The 21707-nt window shown below is 39.1% G+C and overlaps 1 protein-coding gene across 7 annotated transcripts in view; it reads right to left on the bottom strand.

Annotated features, from left to right (window-relative positions):
* Positions 1 to 545: 545 nt before the first annotated feature.
* Positions 546 to 21707, bottom strand: part of LOC111231068 (unconventional myosin-IXb-like) — a 28226-nt gene continuing 7064 nt past the window's right edge. For 2 of the 7 annotated variants that reach the window (XM_022758037.1, XM_022758038.1), the window contains exons 3-41: positions 21083 to 21177; positions 20810 to 20872; positions 20419 to 20518; positions 19191 to 19291; positions 17535 to 17658; positions 17135 to 17224; positions 16880 to 16996; positions 16643 to 16777; positions 15987 to 16108; positions 15219 to 15360; positions 14697 to 14886; positions 14356 to 14431; positions 13950 to 14042; positions 13786 to 13825; positions 13524 to 13646; positions 13167 to 13247; positions 12958 to 13068; positions 12701 to 12823; positions 12162 to 12311; positions 11770 to 11915; positions 10759 to 11106; positions 10431 to 10512; positions 10003 to 10185; positions 8883 to 8989; positions 8672 to 8751; positions 8060 to 8244; positions 7504 to 7611; positions 7119 to 7289; positions 6988 to 7029; positions 6783 to 6894; positions 6600 to 6673; positions 6310 to 6502; positions 5679 to 5807; positions 4841 to 4946; positions 4627 to 4758; positions 4391 to 4514; positions 3940 to 4034; positions 3716 to 3840; positions 546 to 1764 (exon numbers count right to left, since the gene is read on the bottom strand). In XM_022758037.1, the coding sequence (XP_022613758.1) occupies positions 1487 to 1764; positions 3716 to 3840; positions 3940 to 4034; positions 4391 to 4514; positions 4627 to 4758; positions 4841 to 4946; positions 5679 to 5807; positions 6310 to 6502; positions 6600 to 6673; positions 6783 to 6894; positions 6988 to 7029; positions 7119 to 7289; positions 7504 to 7611; positions 8060 to 8244; positions 8672 to 8751; positions 8883 to 8989; positions 10003 to 10185; positions 10431 to 10512; positions 10759 to 11106; positions 11770 to 11915; positions 12162 to 12311; positions 12701 to 12823; positions 12958 to 13068; positions 13167 to 13247; positions 13524 to 13646; positions 13786 to 13825; positions 13950 to 14042; positions 14356 to 14431; positions 14697 to 14886; positions 15219 to 15360; positions 15987 to 16108; positions 16643 to 16777; positions 16880 to 16996; positions 17135 to 17224; positions 17535 to 17658; positions 19191 to 19291; positions 20419 to 20518; positions 20810 to 20872; positions 21083 to 21177 (4896 nt within the window). In that variant the 3' untranslated portion in view covers positions 546 to 1486. Of the gene's footprint in view, positions 1765 to 3429; positions 3545 to 3703; positions 3841 to 3939; positions 4035 to 4390; positions 4515 to 4626; positions 4759 to 4840; positions 4947 to 5678; positions 5808 to 6309; positions 6503 to 6599; positions 6674 to 6782; positions 6895 to 6987; positions 7030 to 7118; positions 7290 to 7503; positions 7612 to 8059; positions 8245 to 8671; positions 8752 to 8882; positions 8990 to 10002; positions 10186 to 10430; positions 10513 to 10758; positions 11107 to 11769; positions 11916 to 12161; positions 12312 to 12700; positions 12824 to 12957; positions 13069 to 13166; positions 13248 to 13523; positions 13647 to 13785; positions 13826 to 13949; positions 14043 to 14355; positions 14432 to 14696; positions 14887 to 15218; positions 15361 to 15986; positions 16109 to 16642; positions 16778 to 16879; positions 16997 to 17134; positions 17225 to 17534; positions 17659 to 19190; positions 19292 to 20418; positions 20519 to 20809; positions 20873 to 21082; positions 21178 to 21707 lie in introns of all 7 variants that reach the window. The other 5 variants (XM_022758042.1, XM_022758043.1, XM_022758044.1 and 2 more) reach the window with 5 other exon arrangements.

The following is a 21707-nucleotide window of genomic DNA, read 5'->3' as shown; positions in this document are numbered from 1 at the left end:
ACAAACCCGCCCCTGCCGTGCTACACCGCTCAGCAATTGGCTGTTTGATGGAAGCGCAAACCCAAACTACGTGTCTGATTGGTTTAGAAAAAAACGTTGCTCCTATTGATCCTCAAATGGTGAATTGTAAACGTCACACCGCGGGTAACAAAGAGGAAATGCCTCATACGGAGAGTAGTGTACAAGATGTTCAGATATTTCCATGAACATAATTAAAGCAGTTCAGTTATAATATATATTGTCTGACACAACAGGCATGCAATAAATCCTATCTTCATGAAAGTTATAATGTTAAGTTTTTCTAGAAACTGTGTTAAAGAGGTGATGATTTCACTTTAAGATAATTTTGGAGGCTGCAATTTGCAAGTCGTTACAGCATTAATTCCAAATATTCTGTTGTTTTAGTAAATTTTGTAAAGTGCTTTAATATCAAACATGGAAAGGACACAAAAGACAGAAATCATGGTCCAAAAGTAAAATATTTTAAAATTATTTTGTATATTTTCAAAAAAAAAACAGATCTTTAATATTCAATTCACTTTATATTTATGTAGTGTAGACATTGCGTGTTATCATTATCATTATTATTATTAGCAGTAGTATTAAAGCTAGAGACACTTGAAAATGGTCAGTTTATTTCAGTTGGTGACAAAAGGTCAAAATCAGAGGATGTCCACCACAATATACATAATTCCTAACCCTTATAAAATATATAGGCATGCATGTAAAAAAAAAAAAAACCTACATGCATGAACAAAGCATTAACTTGGTGAAACTGCACAGCCTTGCAAAAACAAGAAAAGTGAGGGAAATATTTTCAGTCAGTCTAACAGGCAGCATCATGACAGGTACACTGAGTCAGTCACAGCAGTCAGTGTAAGGACAAGCCGAAAAACACAGCTAAACAGTTTCTCATGTACAACAATGCACTCAGTGAAAGCCCCAAATGCAAAGTCACATTATGTACAATGGAGAATCACTCTATGTACAATGTCAGAACTTTTTTGGCACACTTAAAAGATTTATTTATTATTTATTTATTTTTACCACAAACCACATTAACTCCCATTAGTACCATAGTGGTCAACCTCAGAATATGGTCCATTAAAGGAGGTATCCTAAATTGCTCCTTATCATGTTGCCCTATTTTTCTCTAAATATAAGACAAAGCTTCACAGATATGGTCCAAAATACCTACCTTTTCTAAAATTTCATAAAATCACATACAGTGATAGACAGTGATATAGTGTGCGTTGTCATTGCTGATGGTTTTTCTTCAGATCTGTCATAAAAACCCTAAAGGAATAGTCTATATGATTTCCCTGTTAAATACATATAAATTCTCACATCACTTTGTTTCCATAGCAGCACTGACAAACGGAAAAGTCTGTAAAACAAAGTGCTCAGTTCTTTTTGCAATAACATGTCTTCTATTAACACATACTTGGGGATTTTGGTCAAATTATTACAACTTGTGGTGTTATGCTCAAGTTAGATCCTCATCCTCATCAATGAAAGGGATGTCCAGGTCATCAAAGCTCCCGTTAAAAGTCTTGGAGGTGACCTGGGGCTTGTCGGTTGGGGAGGGGTTGTCTTGGCTGGGCAGGAAGCACATGAATTGAGTAACATCTGTCTTCTGTCCTGATGTGAACCCCGTCTGTTCATCATCTGCCTGAGCCATCACACTTCTGACTCTCTGCGCCAGGTCAGGAGGTTTATGCGGGCAGTCAGGTTTCTGGGTTTTCAATCGCATGGTCACCTTTCCTGGCAGTTGAAACATCAGATTAGTCAACATTATCTGGTGAAATCAAATCAAGTTTACAATCACAATTACACCAGTGACAATGAGTGAATTTGCTGGGCTAGGCTGTCATTTTTTGGCATCAATAGTCAAAAAATTCCATCATCAACTTTCAGCATATTGAAATTCAAGTGATCTGAGAGCAAACTAGACCCCTGCACCTCCTCCTGGATCTGATTTCAGGCTTTAAAAAAATCTAACCTGTGAAAGGAGACTGGCCAAGCACAGATCTTTTCAGAGAGAGAGAGCATTCCTATCGGCTGTTCCACGAATGCAGATACGAGTGCACATCCCTCGAGATGGATACATGCCAATATCAGTGAAAGGTATCAGAGACAGCGAGAACTTGCTGCTAACTTCATTTCCCTATAATATCTGCATGTGTTGTAGTGGTTGGTTGTGTAGGTAGGTTTACCATGAAAGCAGGCGATGAGTGGCTATGTTGAATGTTGCTAATAGTTTAGCTTTCTGCTAACCGTAGCCAAAGGCTCATTACTGCGGCTGTGTTACTTGTGTTGCTTGCATGTATGAACGTGCATATGTCCATGAGGGGGAAGATGCAGGAGGGTGCCTGCATTTTCAAATTCTGCCTTTTTTTTTTCCAGATTTCTGTCTACCCCAGCTTTAACACAATAAATTAAAAAGATAATAATAAGATAATAATAATAAAATATAAATAATAATATCAATAAGGTGCAATTTTAATATAAAGCACAAAATGTCCAAAAACATAGAAAAATATATGCATGTAGCAGCATGATGGAAAGAATGATCCCTGGATTCTGTGTATATGTACATATGTAGATAGTCGTGTAATGAGAGCAGAGTATATATTGATATATATATCAATACAACAAGAGCAAGCAGCAACTGTGAGCTGTGAACATGCTGAAGTTTACTGGTGGACTAGGATAACTGTATCAAATGGTGGTGAGAGCGTGGGCGGATGTAGTGAGTGGTTGTGTTGTTGTAGCTTTTAATGTAGCTATGAGCTTTATAGTACATGGACTTTGTGAACCACAAGTTCCTGCGCTGGTTTGACCACATTGCTTAATTATGGAAACAGAAAATAAAAAGGAACTATGAATGGGGCCAGTTATTCCAAAGGGAGCACATAGGGTTTAAGAGAATATGGAGTGGCTGAACATGTACTCTCTTGTGACAACTTTCTAGGGGCCTCAGTATGCTTCAAACAAAAGTGCTTTTGGATTTTTGAAATGTGTCCAACCTCATCTGGTGGCAAAAATATTTATGGTTGTTCTTTATGGCCATGCTTGGTGGAACAAAAAGCTGGCTGTCATAGAGAGTTACAAGAGGCAATCGTTGTTTCAGATATGGGGATAATGGAGCACACTTCTGGAAAATACTTCCTGGGAAAGTTTCACAGTGTTTCACTGGTTTGTGTCATAACTGAAGAATGAAAAATGAGATCTTGAGAAGAAGACAAATCCTCACAGTCATGCCCACTTGTCATGTCATTTTAGTTCATATAACTGAGTGCATCACAGTGAATGTTTTCAAGAAGAACGTGTGAGCCTTTATCTTTACTTGTATGATTAATTGTTCTGACACTACAAGGACACATGAGCGGCATAAGAGCTCTGCAGGATGGCTCGCATTTTCCCAACCTTTTCAGTGTGGCCATTATGAGCAGGTATTAACACTTTTGCCATTAGATGTGGTTGGACAACATGTTGTACAATTTTTCCTTGTTTCTGTCATTCATTGGTGTAGATCTTCTGTCTGCAGACAAAGAGGCAGAAGCTACTTTCATGATGATATAATGTCTGATATACTGTGTACTATAGTGACATACGTATTATAGACATAAAACAAAAACAATATAATGACGTTTATGAAGAGTTGTTTTCTTAAACCCAGAGGAAGGTGAAAATACCTTACCTCCCTACTGACCTTCCGATTCCAGGCTCCTCAGGCGGTCTTCTAAACTCTCTGTGCTCATCGACGATGACGAGTCCAGGTTGTCGTTGTCAGAATGTTCCTGCTCCAGGTCAGGTAATCTGCAGGCCAAGTCCACCCTGGAATTAACAATACAAGATATTATTATTCAAGCTCATTTCCTTTTAAACACACTGGGTAAAGTGCATTTAATGCTAATGAAAAAAATATCATCTCACTTTTCTTGCTTGATGGACTTGATCCTTTCGATGAGCGTCTTCTCTGTTTCATCAGTGTGTGTTTCCTCTGGAACATCTGAAGGCTTTTCAACAATCTGCACACAGATCAGTAATATAGGCTGGGTGTAAGCTGCTAAATGAAAACGCTGACTCCAAAACACATGAATTTTATTCCAAAAGTGGGCTACTTTCTACTTGCTACCTGCAGAAAACGTGTTCTGTGAGGTTACAGTGACCTTGACCTTTGACCACCAAATTCTAATCAGTTAATCTTTGAGTCCAAGTGAATGTTTGCACCAAATTTGAAGAAATTTCCTCATGGGGTTATTGTGTTCACAAGAATGGGACAGCTGGACGGATGGATGTACGGACAACCTGAAAACATAATGCCTACAGGCCTGGCTGTAGTCAGCGCGGAGGCATAAAAACTGGCCTTGTAATGTCCTCTCACCGTGTTTTGCCTCCTCAGTTTGAGCTGATTGACAGCCAGGGCCTCTGCGTATTCCAGCTCCTGGATATTCTGCATCTTCTCTTTGTAGCGTCTGAACTGCTCAGAGATCAGGATCTCCACGCACCTGCAGACAACAGAGTCAAATATGAATGCCCCTCCAAATGAAAAATAAGAAAATACAACTTCTGTGACTGTGGCTGTGGAGAGTTACATTAATGTGCAATACGATTACTCACAGTGTAGTCTTGGACACATCCTTCATACCAAGGAAGGGGTCATTAGCATCAGGAGAGCGCAGAATGCAGGGGGCAAACACAATAGCAAGAGAGCTTGGTGACATCTTATTGTGCTCTTCTTCCTTTGCAACCCTAAAAAGACACACAGGTCAAGATCTCTCTGGATTTGTCTCACAAACATATTCACACAAATAAAAATAAAAAATCTTCCTACCTGACAAGGTGAAAGATGAGCCGCTCTAATGTGTTGTAATTAGAAAGAGGGAGTTCATCAACCTTTTGGTACACAGCCCTTATTCTCTCAGCTTTCTCTGGCAGCTCTGTGGGTGAAAAAAAAAAACAGAGATCAATAAATTTTATCAACTTGTCAAAGTGAAAATCCTTATCAGACATTTTTAGCTGATGATTAAATGATGATAATTTTAGTTGATCAAGAAAAAAAATTCATCTGCAATGTTAAGTTGCAGTTTCTCCAATGTGAGTATTTGCTGTTTTTTTATGTTTTATATTACATTTTTGTCAACTTTTTTTTATTATTGTATTATTTTATGTAATATAATTTTCTAAATGGAACATCTTTGGGTATTAGATTGTTGGTTGGACAAAAAAAGACATGAATACATTACCCTGCACGCTGGGAAACTGTGATGGGATAATTTTATTCACTATTTTCTGACATTTAATTGAGAAAATAATCAGTGAAATAATCAATAATAAAAATAATTAGATGCAGCCATAATCATAAGGCCGACTTCCAGTAGTACCTCACATGAGAGGACTGTTTTGCTGGACAGCTCCTGTGTGTGTGTGTTATATGTGTTATGTTGTGTATGAAGAGGAAAGTGGACTTCGGAAACTCTGCCATCTTGTATTATGCAAAATAATCACACAGCATTTCCCTCCACACCATTGACTGTGTTTGTATATATTATTATCTATAACAGTATAAACCAGCTCATCCATCAGGAATGTATTTGTGCAAATGCAAGATAAGGGCTTATAACCGGACCCTTCTGGGTTTATATTTGAAAATACTATCAATATTTACACACCCACGGCATGCAGAAAGTCGCTGTAGAGGGAAAAGGTCATGAGGGGGTCAGGTAGCTCTCTGAGCCATCGCTTCACCAGACCTGTGATGGTGTGGATGGGATAATTCTCCAAACATGCTGCCTCAGGATCTGATGCCACAAGAAAGAAAACACAGATAAAACACACAACAAAATGTAGCATTATTTTATTTGTATTTCAAATCACCTTTCAGTCTATATAGTCTGGTGACAAAGGATGTGATAATAGAATTTTACCATCACAAATGACAGAAGTATAGAATTTATAATTGCTTAAAAGCACAGCAAACACAGCAAATGTTCTAAGTTTTAAGTTATTACCTTCCTTAATTTAAACTTGAACTATAGAAAAAATAAATAAGTAAACATACAAACTAAGAGAAGAGATAAGACAGATAGAATATGGGAAATTGAGACATTTTAAGTGTCTCCCTGCTGATGTAATTTTCTCCAACTTTTAAAATTCACAGGAACTTCTGTTTATTGGTTATGACTTTGCTTGCTCGCCACCAATTATGGCAATTAATAATACAATGAACATCATATCATGTGGAACTTGAACTAGCGGACTGGATTTGTTGGATTCCCAAGATAAAATTCAGAAATTTCTTACTGGTCTCCAGAATCTGGTGGAGCTCCCTTGCTCGACAGGCTGAGCCCGACTTGCGGTAAATGCCCTCAGTGTAGAGGCCATTTAGCTCCACATGCAACAGCAACATCTCCACCACCATGGGCACAGGGTTGGCTTTACTGGTGAGGACACACACCTGCACCCCAAAGTGAAGGGAGCCTGGCACACTGTCATCCTATCACATGGAAAGACAATAAAGGAAACATGAGAGATTCATGGACACTGGATCTTGAGGAACTGATGTTAGGAGACATAAAAATGTCCTTTCCTACCTGCCTGGCGCACCGTGTTGAGCAGTCTGTGATGATTTTGTTCAGGCATTTCTTGTGACATATTAACTTGCAAGCTAAAATAAAAAACAGAAGAAAAAATGAAGGAGTTAAATTTAATTGTGTACCACTTCTATATTTCTAAATGGCGTTATATTTTGTGTTCTTGAAGCTCTTTGGACTCACCACTGCACATGTAGGCTTTCTCCATACCCCAGATGTAGGAGCCACACAAGTCACATGACTGCATAATGTTCACCTGGTATGTGCTGAACAGGTGATCCAGAGGACTATCAGGCTGTAGACAGATGTACAGACATTACACTGGGATTTTTTTACCTAAATTCATAATGAGGAAACTTAATAGTACAGATGAACATATAGAACTTACACATTTGTCCTTTTTCCTCCTCTTCTTTGTCGTCTTGGTAGCCTAAGAGATGCCAGAAGTGAGATGCATGACTGAGGCAAGTGATAGTTTATATTGTCAAAGTGGTGACTGACTGAAATTCCCAAATTTACCTTGGACGGTTCAGACTCCACTCGTTTTATTTCACCCCTGATGAACCCGTCCAGCACAGACTGGAACAGGTTGACCACCAGTGAGACTTCTGCCTTCTTCTTGGGTGCAGCTAGTGTGTTCACTTTGTTGTGGTAGCCTTTCATCAGATCTTTGTAGGCGATTTGGGGCTTCTGTTGGTAACAAAGTGCCCATGGAGAGCACAGTGAGTCACTGTTTTTACTTTCAACCGCCTTCATTTGGTTTGTTTGTGAGAATTTAGTAGCAGGCTTTTGGAAAATGATTTCAATATGACACTTAAGTGAGACATGTTAGCAAAATGCTACTTTTTCTCCCCTGGATGAAGCTTTGAATTACTTCCTCATACAATGAAAGACATCGACTTACCTGCACGGAGTACATGCCTTTGATGGTCTCTCTGAACTGCATGGTGGCTGTGAGGAAGATGCTCTCTGTTGGAGACAGCTCCTTTATTCTTGATCGAAGTTCATTCACCTGACGACAAAGGTGAGGAAAATATGAATATGAGTTATACAGGATTAATCAAAAACTATATACAATATTTACTGTCCATCTTGTAAAGGCAGGTTGAATTATTTTACAAAATGCTAGAAATCTGTCTGAGTTGGAGCAATAATGACAATAATAAGGAGAAAAAGAGGAAGACAGTTTAATAATTAGACAAGATAAAATAAATACATAAATATGACATTATGAAATAACAAATCATATGAATTTATTCTTAAAAACTGTATAAATTGAATGAACTCTCGGCTATATGACAACCATCAGATCTCCCTTTGTGTCTGTGCCCTCAAGCTACAGTTACAGGGTCAACTGGCACAGACCATTTATCTGAAAATTAAAAACATAAAAGTGCACAGTAAAGTGCAAAGAAGTTATATATGTGTTAGCAATCAGCTGTCCTTCTCTTTTCCCTCACCTGGTTTCCGAGGAACTCGTCCAGGTTTCGCAGCTCCTTGGAGTCAGTGATCTCTCGGTCCAGAGAGGTGTTCCACTCAATCGCCCGTGTGGCCCGGCTGATTCGAATGGTGGGGTTTCGATTATCCCTCCCGCTGCTTTGGTTTGGCATGTGATAGGGATGTGGAGTGTACCTGGGCAAGGTGACTGTAGGTGAGAGAGGGAGAGATAGCATCACTAGTCTGATGTGAGAATCAGAAGTTTAAACACTGTACAGGACACTTTAAAATAGATGTGTCATGAAGACCCAAGTTTGACAGCAGTTGTTGCTGAGTAAATAACCTCCAGATGGCAGTAAACCTAAAAGTGTGTATACCAGTGTTACATGTCAGTAGTACGAAGTTAAGTAAACACCAATCCAAAACACAAACACCAAAATTATATTTACATGCATAAGGGTATAACATCTTCACTGTTTCCTTTTTTCCTCTTTCCAACAAACCTTTCCCTCAAATTATTCACGTTTATGCTTCAGCTTATCCAAAGTACACTATATGTGTACATTTAAAATATCTGTGCTGTACAAGTTAAGGCTACTGTTTTGTGGAATCAGTCTTTGAAATCCTTTGGTTACCGGTTTTATCTGATGGAGAGTCATTGCTTGGGGAAAATTTGGGTGCCCGTTTCCGCAGGAACTTACTGAGAAACCAAATCCTGCAGAAGAGACAACTTGTGTAAATTTCATGCAGCATCACAATCAGTCAAGTTAATAACAAATAGCTTGGTTCTGAAAAGTCAAAACTCTGAATAATTTCCTCATTATTCAACTGAGTGAAGCATTTTACTTCTCAGGAGTTGTGAGTTGTGATTGGTTAGTCCCCTGTTGTCCTGAGTCCTCATTGGCAGTCCTTGATGGAAGGCTGAACCTCGACCCATCCGGTTCTGCTGGTTTCTGCAAAAGTATTAAAACATAAACATGTATTAACTTGAAATATAACAGTTGTCAATGAGAAAATCTAAAAGACTGGAAAAGCAAATGTCCCAAGTAACAGAGTTAGTCCTCTTTCCCCAGCATGTTCCCCTGCAGCGACCGCACCCATCTCTTCAAAAAGGCTTCCCACAGCTCGCCCACCACCACACCACACCCCCATAAGCATGATAAAATATTAGCATGATAGTCGTAGTCCTTCCCCATTTTTATTTATCATGCAGAGCTGCATTATCTCTTGCTGTCACCTCAACTTTGACCTTTTTTTCTCTAATTAGTATGAGTGAAATTAGTTCCCATTTTAAAAGCTTCGTTACTATCCTCATGTTTTATATGCCCAAACAGGTTAGTAAGACCTAAACAACAAATGTCATCTATTCATTATTAGATGTGATTGGCTCTGTACACCAGTAGTATGATTTTTTGTTGATGTAATGTTAACATTATTTGAGATACAATGATTTCTGCCATCACCTGGTGAACATGGGTTCAATAAATGATAAAAGTAAAGCCATGGTTTGATAAATCAAAAGACTGTACAATGTTCTATAATCACACTCATGGATAATTTTTGGCGTGCATGTACTATAAACATAATCTGAATGAGAGAAAATGAGGCAATAAGCTAGAATTGTTGAGGCCACGATGCTCAAACCCCTGTCTTAACTGTGAAGCAACAAAAAACACACTAACATAAACGCAATTCACCACATTCTGCAGTGAGTCTAATCTGAACCTGCTGACCCAAGGCTCATTTCGGTGAAGGGACCAAAAAAGATCAGAAATGAGCTTTGGAAATGGCTTTAATATTTTCTTTCTGTTTGGAAGCAACAGTTCGTTTTTTATTTTCCTGGATTGCAGAAGAGAAGTGCAACATTTCATAACAATGAAACCTTCGATCCATGTGGGGCATACACATGCAAGGCCTGCATGCACAGGAGAGTCATTGTCGGTCAAAAAATCCAATCGGTCAGTACCTTGACCCGGACATCCACACTACTGGCCGAGCTCTTCAGACTGGCCAGATGGGGGCTGATGGGAGGCAGTGGAAAGCTCCAGTACTCACTCTCCTTGGAGCCCCCAAAGTTAATCATCAAACCGCTGCGGGCGTAGGCTAAGCGCCGCTTGCGTTTGGGCTGCTTGCGGAGGCGCACCCTGACCTAATTGGGCCAGGAAAGGAGATGAGGCACAGACTGGGAGGCCTTCTTTGATTCATGTGTACCGAACCTCCATTCATGGCTTTGTAGGCTTCACATAAGTTTTCAGTACATACAACTACAGCACTTAGAAAAACCAAAACCAACATTAATTGTTGTAAAGAAAAACAACAACTATGAAGGAAAAACTAGTTCAAGATGCAGTCACACTGCTTTGTATTGTCTAATAACACAAGGTCAAAGGTTACCTCATTGGTAGAAGGTGAGCTGTCAGAGCCTGATGAGCTCATCTTGGACAGTTCATCAGCAGACATGGACTTCCCTTTGCGGCTGTTTTTCAGTTGGAAACAAGAGCAGAGCTGTGGATTATTGTGGGAATAAAATAAGACACTTCTGCATTTACCGGTTAGCATCAAGATATACATTTTAAGATGTAACAATGTTATCACGAGATAGACACACTACACAGAAAAATAGAAACACATGTTCGGATTATTGAAACACAAAGAAAGCTCATTATTAAAAGAGCTTGTTGCATATATGATGGCTGATGAATCTAGAACCTGAGAAACTTACTAAAACTCATCTTTCCTATTTTCTCTGCGTCGTATTTCTGGACTCGATTCGTCTGTCGGTTCGCCCTCGCTCTGTCTTCCCCTCCACTTCTCGGCCTTCTCCTTAATGCCCCCCATGTCTTTGTAACGCTGAAGCGAGCTGCTCTTAGAGGGGCTGGTGGAGTGATCATCACTGCCAACTTTAGTGTCCAGAGGGAGGGAGAGGGGTCTATTCAGAGGCGGAGGGGATCCTCGTTTCTCTCTGCTTTGGTCCCTCTGTGCAGACTGGCCATTGACTGAATCGAGCTGCTGGTTCCTGCCGGGGCTGAGCTCCACCTTATGCTGCCTCTTTAACTCTTTTTTGGTCAAGCTGTCATGTAAAAAAAAGTTACATTAGACTGGCATCAAAGCAATTGTATCCATAATATAAATGGTAATGGTTTATTATCTATTCAGAATCTAATTTTCTTTGAATAACATTCTGTTGCATATAACCCACTGAACACAACATTTACTGTCAGACAAACATGTCGAATTAAAAATGTGGCGTTGAGAGTGTAGAGTGAAAGATCAATCTAAAGTGTGAATTGAAATCTATGCAATCAGTGTAATGTCTAAGTGCTGAGTAAAGGCCATTCAATCAAGTTGCAAAAACTCCTGGATGTTTTTTGACACTGAGCATGTGGCTTAAAATGAACATAGCTTTTTCAAAGATTAACACATTCAGCCAAACTGTGCTTATAAATGTGGCTTTTCTAAGTGCTGTAAGTCAGTCAGGTTGGGTAAACAGCGCACTTACATGCTGCACATTAACACAGTACGCCTGTCATGTTATGCTAACGAAATGGACTCAATATTTACACTTTACATGTTCAGATGGAGTCTATAATACAGGGTATGTGTTGGCTTCTACTCTAAAATCATGCAGTTGCCTTTTTACATCAAAACAAGTTCACCTCTACCTGAGTGACATGTTTATTCAACAGGAGCAGCTGGTGCTCCTACAGTGTGAACAGTACAGTTGTATGTATACCTGTCCCGTCCAAGCCGGGTGTTCGATGTCTCCTTGTCATCCTCCTCCTCACACTGCTCCTTTGACCTCTTTAGGGAAGTCCTCCAAGCAGTCTGGATCACTGTAGCAGCTCGGTTGTGATTCTCATAAAACTCACGCCAGCTCCTCTGAAACAACAGAAATCCTCGGTCAACTTCTGTCTGCTGTCATGTTTGCTAATTCATTTTTGGTCACTTTATCCAGCTTTAACTCTGAAAATGAATACTATTATAACTAGTGAAGTTTCATATACATGTATGGGTGAATTGGTAATGTCACAATATCTACCACCAATATCTGTCTAGCAGTCCCCCTAAGGAGATTTCTGAAAGTATCTTTTTTTTATCTAAAGCATGTTTTAATATAAAGTGTACCTGTATTATTAATGTGGCGTCTCTCTTTTGCACAAAGTGCAATCTTATCAGACAGGTACGGAACCAGCGCTGCAGTATGATAATGTGACGCATCACTTCTTTGTTAAGAGTGTCTTGGAGCAGCTGCTTCTCCTTCTGCTTGAGGAACACCTGAGTAGATGAAATGGAGGCATACAAAGCACGAGATGAGATCAAAGAAGGAGGCGCAGTTGTCCTGTGTAGTCACTATAATGTTTTACTGCGTACATTACTGATATGACTTTTAAGTGCACTTTATGTAAAGCATGAAATCAGCCCTTTCCTGTTTTTAGTAGGTGACAATAAAGCAGTTTACTTTAAGAGACATTTTAATGTTTACAAAAGTCCTGCATATCATGTCATTTTAGAACAATTTAAATCCAAAACCCATTACAGAAACACAGGTAAATGACCCCAGTGTCCTGACCATGGCAACACTACTTTTATCTTCTGGCCATTCTAATACACAGGGCTGTACTGAGCTATAATGATCGTCATAAAATACTAAGGATATAATTAACCTTGGTTTTTCCTATTTGGTAGGTGGACTTATCCAGTTTCATCCTCTCAAACAGTGTGGTTATGTGCTCAGGAGTTGCCGTTGCACCTTTTGGGAGCAACATCCTGAACTTGTCAACAAATTCCTGTTATCAAGAGAAAAACAGTATCAGAAATGCAAATTAACTTTCTTCTCACTGACATACAAGTGTTATTTGTCCGTTTTATTTCAAATTCCTTATAAATATTTAGTACGTCTGGATATTTATATTCATCTTACCATAAATGTGTATTTGGCACTGTAGCCAGACTTCTGGATGTGAACCATCTGCAGCATGCCTGTGTACCTGATTTGCTGTAGCACAAGTTCATCATCAAAGTGCAGCTCCTTCTGTAAAAACAACATTTCCACAGGGATAAACTGTGTTAGCCAGTCCAGCATGTAGGACTAAATTTACCAGGATGATGTGACAGATTCATACACGTTACCATTTCAGCGTTGGAGCGAACACAGAAAATGAAGAAAGGGTCCGCTTTTTCAATCGTCTCCATCAGCTTTCTGAGTGAGGCCTGTGTGATACATCAGGTGCGGTGAGTAGTGGTTGATTTAAAAAAAGGAGACTATGAAGCATTATTTATTCTTTTACCATAAACGTATAGTTTGGACGTTTCCTATTTTCATGGATAGATGTGAGGTATCAGCTGACAGAAGTCAGCATCACTTTAGATACATGGAGGATATTTCATTTTGGAATGACACTTTACTTACTACATATGATTCAAGTTGGTATCATGAAGTAGAACAATAATAGTCAGCAAAGTTACACAAACAAGAAGAAGACAAACCTGAAACTGAGTGCTAACTGTAGATAGCTTTGTTCTCTGCTGAGGGTGGAAGATGGATTTGCTGGTTCGGTCGTGCGCAGTGAGACCAACAATATGTTGGAGTGAGCGCAAATCCATGAGGTTCTGTTTGAGAGAACAAGAACAAGATACATCTAAGAGCCCAACTCAAGGTCTAAAGCAAAACATCTAATTTTAAGTTCTGCTGTTGAAATGACTTATAGAGCATGCTTCACCAACACTACACCCTTTACTGACACTTTACCTTTGGAATGACCTGCTTCTGTCGACCGCCTCTGCTCTTCCTGCAGAAAATACACAAAAAATGAGTCTCCATACAACATATAGGTCTGGAAATATCATGAGAAAAGTTGAAGCATAACATATAACTATCAGTGCGCTTTGATTAAAGGCATTGGGCGCACTTACTTTCTCTTTTCATAATTGGCAAAGATGTCTTCAAATACATCAAGAGGATGATCATCAGAGTGATCAAAGGAGAAATCCAGAGTCAGGCTGTTGCTGTAAATGTCAGGAGAAGTATTACAACTTTAAAATGAATGGTAAGATATGCACTCATCCCTCTCTATTTCTAATAAGATTTGTGAATGTATTTGTGAAATTTGTTGAATAAAGACGGCTTAACTAACTAACTGAGACTAAATACAGGAGACAGTTCAGAATCAGTTGGTAATAGCCTAAACAGAAAATACCTGGTTTATTCAAGACCCATGGTCAGTCTGAATACATTTGGTAGTATCAAAATTAAAATGAAAGTGAAAGAGAGACACATGCAGTAAAATTCACTATGAACACACCAGTGTACTACATTTACCTGGATAGTCGGTCCACAGTGCTGCTGCGCTGTTTCATTTCTTTGAGGGTTTTGCGGGAGCTTCGTCTGGCAGCCACTGTGGTGACAATACATATATAATCATCAGAACGTTGCACAGAAGAAGAAAAAAGAAAAAAAGTGTTGATGGTGAAGAGGCTGGCTGAGTCATTCAGAAAAAGTCAGCTAAACAAACGTGTCATTCCTGATAAGCTGTAACCAGCTTTTCTCCAGCAAAAACATATCCACAGTCAAGTCGACAGTTTTGGGATTAACAAGAGTGAATTGTTTAGCTGCTGGTTGCAGCTGAAAATGAGGCTCAGTTAGTAACTAAAGCTACCTACATTGTTCTGCCCGCTGGCGTCCCATGTTTTTGAAAACTGTGAGGATGCGAATGGTGGCTCGAAGGATGCCCCATCTGAACAGCGCCTCAGGGCTGGACGCAACCAGGTGATGCAAGAACGCTCGCTCACTACTCCGTAGAAGAGATACGACTTCAGGACGCATGTGCTCTGTGTTTTTCTCTCTGAAGTCCTGAAAAACAACAACAATCATGATTAAATACTTTTACTGTTGCTTGTAGTTATACAAAAGAGAATCTGTGGCGCCCCACATTCATTACATTAGAAACTCCGCAATAAATCCACAGTCTTCTTAGGGGAGGGAGCAGCATTAATCATTCACTTAGTTCACATAGATTTTTCAGGTTTTTCCCACACTGGCTTATCTAACAAGGCCACAGCAGATCAACATTATGTTACAGTGGAATGATGGAAAGTGCATTTACTGAATTTCAAATGTAGCTGGGGAAATTGTGATTTACTCTGTAGAATATGGATGTTTGCAGTGCAGGACTAATACTCCACCTTGATGTGATATTCAACACTCCCAGCAAAGTGTTGGATGGCAAAAATCGGGTTTGTACTTGGAGAGGCTACAAAGAGTGGGTTGTCCTGATGCTGCTGCCTCAGTTTGTCCAACAGGGTTTCATCTGTGCCCTGAGGGAGGCTGAAGATACACAGAGAGAATGACAAAATATCCCTTTCAACATATGATATCTGAGAAAGAAAATGAGACTGACTCAAAAAAACAAAAAAACAGAGCATGTGAACAGCAACAGAAATTGCTGTTTTATTCAATTGAACATACTGACAAACTAAAGAGGCAGAGAACACTGGAGCAATAACTCCATATCATCTAGTTATTAGCTTTCAATGAAACGATAACATGATGATATTACAGTTCTGTTATACAGATTTAGCAAATTTGAAGCTTTTTTTCAGAAAAAATATAAATTTAAGAAATTAATTAATAATTATGCTTACTAAGTTATGATGCATTTGTTAATAACTATGACTTCCCCTGTGGATATCGGTGTGGAGATTGGTGTATAAACAGATCATGAATCACAACATAACCAGACACAGCTGTGATAATACAGTGCAATTACCATAATTGTTCCCTTTGTTTAAGTGTTTATTGTAAGATTAGCCAGGCTGGCCAATTTTTTCACTACGTCAGATTCAAATGTGTTTTGCGTATGCCTTGATTTCTTTGACTGATGTAACATAACCATGAAATGTTTAATGTGGAAAATGAAGGCATGTGAAATGTTACAGGCGAAGTTCACGTACTTGCTCTCCTCATCCAGCAGGTCAAAGAGTCCAGTTGATTTCATGCTGATCAGCTGAATGCAGCCACTGTTGTCAGTGCAGTCGATGTTTTGCCAAGTGAGGCCTTCAGACACATAATCCTCCTGGAACAATTTTTAATCACAATCACATAATTAGATGAAGTAAATGTAAATGAATTTGACTCTGTGGCACAGATGCAGTGAGGTAATAGTAACAGCCAAACAGCACATACTGGAATAAAGCCATTGAGAAACATAATGAACAGACAGTTAACGTAGTAATGATAGTGCCTGCAAGTTTTAAGACTCCTTATTGCCAATTGGATTTGAAAATAATAAAAGAAAAAAAAGAAATACAAATAACTGAAAACATCAAGTTTTTCAGCACTTAAAGGACTGTTGGAGCTGGCTTTATGATGTAAAACACTGCAGTGTATCTGTCGTTATTTGTATCTGCAATTTTGTTAATATAATTTCAGATATTGTTAGATTTTTCCAGGATTTTCGGGCCCTGAGGTAACTAAATCCATAGTGTACAAAGAAAACAGGGCAGATAAAAAAGCTCCAGCTGTGTCAAGTTCATGCAAATGTGATGAAAAAAGAAACTGAAAAAGAAAACAACTGAGAAAAGCTGAACATATCTTTAAATATACCCACTTGCTCAAGCTCGAAGATGTTGTGGTTGATATAATACTGCAGTTTCTCATTGGTGTAGTTGATGCACAGCTGCTCAAAACTGTTTGTCTGGAGGTTCTCAAATCCAAACATATCCAAGACACCGATGGACAAACACTGAAAACAAAACAGCAAACAGGACAATTCATAACAAACATACAAAAGGTGGTATACTGGCAATGTGATAATGCATTTCATTAATACTTATAAGTGACTTACAGAGATTGACTCCTCCATGTCTCGTCTGTTGAGCATTGCATGGTTGATGTGAAGGATGATCCAGTCAAACAGAGCACTGTATAAAGACTTAGCCATGGAGTCCCGCACTTTGGAGGCCTGTATGCACAGAAACATCAAACAGAGCAAATCACAAACTCAGCTCAGTCTCATAGTTAATGCACAATAAGACTATAACACCAAACAGTTTTCTCAACCCTAAAGTGGCAGCCCTAATACTAAATTTAAACTCTATACCTCTTGTAGTGTGTACTTCGAAACTGTGCTGGCCTTGGCAATCACTACTCTCCTCTTGGTCAAAGCCTCCACCAGACGCTCCTTTTTCACCTAGAGATAAATAAAGAGAAGAAAATTGTGAGAGACAACTCCACAATACAGTAACACATTATTGATGTATTAATACATCATCAATCTGACTAACAACTACTGTATTAGACAAGCGTTCGTTTTGAAACAATTCAGAATGGCATTTTAGGTGTAGTGATGATCTTTAGTGGGTTGCTCTGCTCAATGAGTGAGAATATTTTCAAGTTACTGTGATTTCATCAGAAGTATAGGGTTTTGTTGAGGTAACACAACACTAGAAATTAAGTGCAGATTTCTAGTGTATATAATAACTCCAGCTTCAGGAACATACCTTGAGCAGGCCAGACAGTGTACACAAGACTTCAGCAGGTCCGACCTCCAGGTCCTGAGTGTCCTCTGAGACTGTGAACGTCACATTGCCAAGGTGAAGGATGGCAGAGAGGATGGAAAATATGCTGCAGGTACAAAGACACACAAACAGATGGCATAAGTGGCTTTTAGATGGCATAGCACACCTGGCAGCTATACTGGAGGTCCTCAGTTGTAGCATAATGTGGACGAGGAGGACAGCTGAATGCAGTGCTAAATTCCACCCTGATTAAATGGAGCGTGGTTGTTTTTTGAATAAACATTTTTATCACTGATCAGCCTCACTGATTTTGTGTTTAAGTACTTCAATTTGTTTGCTAGCAACATGAGTGACGTAGCTTGGAGCAGATACGTATATACTGTAGAATTTTAACTTTTAAAAAGCACAGTTGTTTTTTAGTGAAGTTTGTGAACAGTTTAGATTACAAAATCCAGTTCAACAACAAATTTGAGAGACCTGTTTCATATTGGGATTACGGTTTCAGGCTCCAGTTTAGCATGCTCTAACTTTATGATGCCTGATAACATTTCTCACACTCTCATACATACTTTATTCTGACTTTTGTATCTTTTGATATCTTTCTGTCTGTCTTTCTTTTTTTTGTTTTTTACAGCCTTGCCAGTAACAACTCAGCTGATGTGAAACTTGTGCATTTGTTGCCAAGTAACAAGTGTCTGGTAGACCAAACATTTCTCTGTTGATATAAACATATCAGTGTTGACTTTGAGCAAGTACATCTAGTACTGTAGTAGCTAGAAGTACTGAATAGTTGATGATATTAATGTTTGCTATTTTTCTATATTGATATATCTCATCTGCTACTTTAGGGAACAAAGCCTAAAACAAGCTGTACATGGTCAAGAGTTACTGAATTAGTTCATCATGTAAGGAATATATGCCATTATAGACTGTTTATATTTACTTTGCTGTGTAGAGTGATTCACATAAACAGTTACAGCTTCATTGTGGTTATTCACCAGAGGGACCAAGCTGAACAGGTTACAAACTATACAGCTAGCACTGCTATGTGTACGATGTGTCCCAAGGCTGTCATGCACTTGCCGACATGCTTGGTGCATTTTCTCCTGCTTGCCTTGACAAGCCCTGACCTGTTATTGACACCAGTAAAGAAAGCAGAAACTTTTAGACACTCTTTAGTTAAAATGCACACCAGTTATCCAACCTGCACAGTTTTTAGATTGGTACAGCTAACTCAAAACTGTGCAACGTCAATGTAAAGACTGCGAACACTGTCCGACTGAAAAATGAAACGGTGCTGGACTGTGTACAGTAAATATTTCTTAGCCTTCTTCACCCTTTTAGAGGACCAAGTATGTGAGTTGTACTGTAATAATATTCACTCCAAACCCTCTGGCATGTACGGTTCTGTCCTTGATGAAAATTCCCGAGCTAATTGAATGACAAGCTAATTATTATTTGCAAACACTTTGTTTAAGCACTGGACATTTCCAAGTAACATCTGTTATGCAAGCACCTCTTACAACGATGCAATTACTCTTTTGTTGACTTTTCCTAAAAAGGTAGGTATACACTGCTCAGTTTGACTCCAGCCTACAGCATTTCACTTGTGTTGTTTATTATCCAAACCATACATACTGTTTCTTGGTGGAGGCCAAGAAGCCGACCATTTCCATAGCTTGATGGAGCCTCTTGTACTCTTGCCTGAATTTCTCCTCATCATCTATTTGGAGGTCTTGCTGCAGGATAATCAGAGAGGACACGGAAAGAGACAGGGGTGAATGTTAAGCATAGCCACAGAGATCTATGCATGTCAATCTAAACTGTCCACACATAATCAATAATGTAGAAAAGAGATCAACTGAATAGTCTCTCTTCTTCACCTTTTTGACTGGTCACACTGGTTTGTATTACGCATTAGTTCTGTGAAATACACCTTTTGTGTTTCCATAAATTTATCCAAATGATCTCATACTCTATTGATTTTTCACTTGCCATCTCTCTGTAAACCGCTTGTGTGCTCTATGAATACATTGACTTGCTTTGATTAGTTTACATTTGCCAGGTTGTGTTGACACCTGTAATTCAGTTTCCAAAGCTGAAGACTGGAAACAGTTATGCTGTTGAGTTGAGTCCTTCTGCATCATCAGGGATACACAAACCTAGACATTTAATTCAGTGTCACTGACAGCAAATTACACTGCACCTCACTCAACTCAGAGGCTTTCTTTATATTTAATATATTTTATAGTGTGTGAGCAAGGGAAATTAAAGAGAAATACAGCTTATTATGAGCATTAGCCATGACTCATGACTTCAGCTGGAACGCATCCATTAATAAATAATGAAAAGCTACAAACAACAAAAAAGGCGACAACAGGTCCTCAACTGGAATGGCAGAGGAAATTCATGGTACTTAATGTTACAGTGTCACATTAATTAAATCAAACACACCAGAAACCAGACATTTTTTATTCCACACCTGAGTTCAACCTGAGTTCAATCAAATGACAGCAAAAACTTTTAAAGTGTCAGTATGTTCACTGAAACCTTATTAAACATGTTAGAGGCTGACATGTTCTTAAATTGTCAAGATAATAAAATGATTTGTGAGGAAAACAGGTGCACTGCAGACTGAAGAGCAGTTTTATAGTTTTATGTGAGTGTCTGTTTATCCACTGCACAGGGAGGGCTTTGATATGCTATAATTTACTATTGAGATTTTCAAGATACGGTGGTTCTCTTTCTATAAAACATCTACCACTGGTTTTCCCCCATTTGATAACATCAAATGACACATTGCGCCCTATGCTAGTCCTCCCTGTCCTCCCTGACTGCTGCTGTAAAGAATATGGATCAAAGGTACCTGCTTGAGGTAGAGATAATCTTGTGGCTTTAACAGATGAAATTCCTCCTGCTCGTCTTTGGACGCTCCCACCAGCAGGTAGTAGAACACGTGGTAGTTCCTGCAGGTCAGAGGCCACAGAGCGCAGATACAGTTAATTAGGTCTCATGCAGATTTCATTTCAATGCAAACTTTCACGGCACAGGGAGCTGTAAAGGTGTGTTTTGTGTGCGGTCTGCTTTTAATGGCCTTTACAACAGATCAGGCTGCAAGTACAAATTGGTGATAGTGTGACGAAGGCTGTTATCAGACAGGAGAGACTAATTTCCATGCCCAGATTTTGAATTAAAATGCAAATTATCAGTGTTTCTCTGAGGATTTGAAATGCCATTTAAGTGAGTCGTCATTATACCTCTCTCTCTTATCTCTGGACACCAGGCGGCACTTTTCGAGTAGGTACTTCTCAATAACTGCCCTACAAGAGACACACAAGCAGGGAATGTCAACAAGACCTGTGGAGCTTTGGTGAAGTTGCCAACATTGTCCAAATATGACATAAGAAGAAAAATGAACTGTGAAACTAAACAAATATATCAACCAAGATAAACTCAGCTGTGTAGAAGCCTTTAAGCTTCACTACAGGAGTACAGAAGGTTGGTGAGAGAAATAAAACATGGCGCCTCACCCTCTGATGACACCGCTCTCCAGGTAGTTGAGCTGGATGAACTTCCCAAAGCGGCTGGAGTTGTTATTCTCTGCGGTCTTGGCGTTGCCAAAGGCCTGTTTGAAGCACAGGGAACATAAGTTTTCACTAAAATAAACAGACAAATTTGCGGGCAGGTTTGTCACAGACACTGGCACCCAGACCTAAACACTGTAAATGTCTGTTGTGAGCTATCAAGTAAATCAATTTGGTTTGTGGATTGCAGGGCATGGTATCCGGGAGCAATCTTATGCAACAGCAAAGATCAAGTTGGTCCAACTGGGAACTAATGTTGTATTGAGTGTAGTCTAAAACAAAATGTGGAAACTAATCAGTATTAAGACAAATGAGACAATACAGCAAGTACAATAACAGTGGGAACTATCAAAATGTTATGTTCATGTTATGAAACATGAAGATACAATCGCATAAATTTGAAAATCTATTCGTTTTTCGATATGATGATTATTCTTTTGCATATGCTGGGCTGCTTGGCTAACAAACACTGACAAGAAATTATAATTTAAACACACCGCCATAATCAAATCAAGCTTTATTTATACAGCACCTTTAAGGAATACATGCTTGAAGCAGTAAAATCACTGAA

Source organism: Seriola dumerili, unplaced genomic scaffold, assembly GCF_002260705.1.
Source record: "Seriola dumerili isolate Sdu_G_001 unplaced genomic scaffold, Sdu_1.0 BDQW01000291.1, whole genome shotgun sequence".
In the NCBI taxonomy this organism is placed as follows: domain Eukaryota; kingdom Metazoa; phylum Chordata; class Actinopteri; order Carangiformes; family Carangidae; genus Seriola; species Seriola dumerili.
Note: the sequence above shows the minus strand (reverse complement) of the source record. Positions and strands in the feature narration are given on the sequence as shown.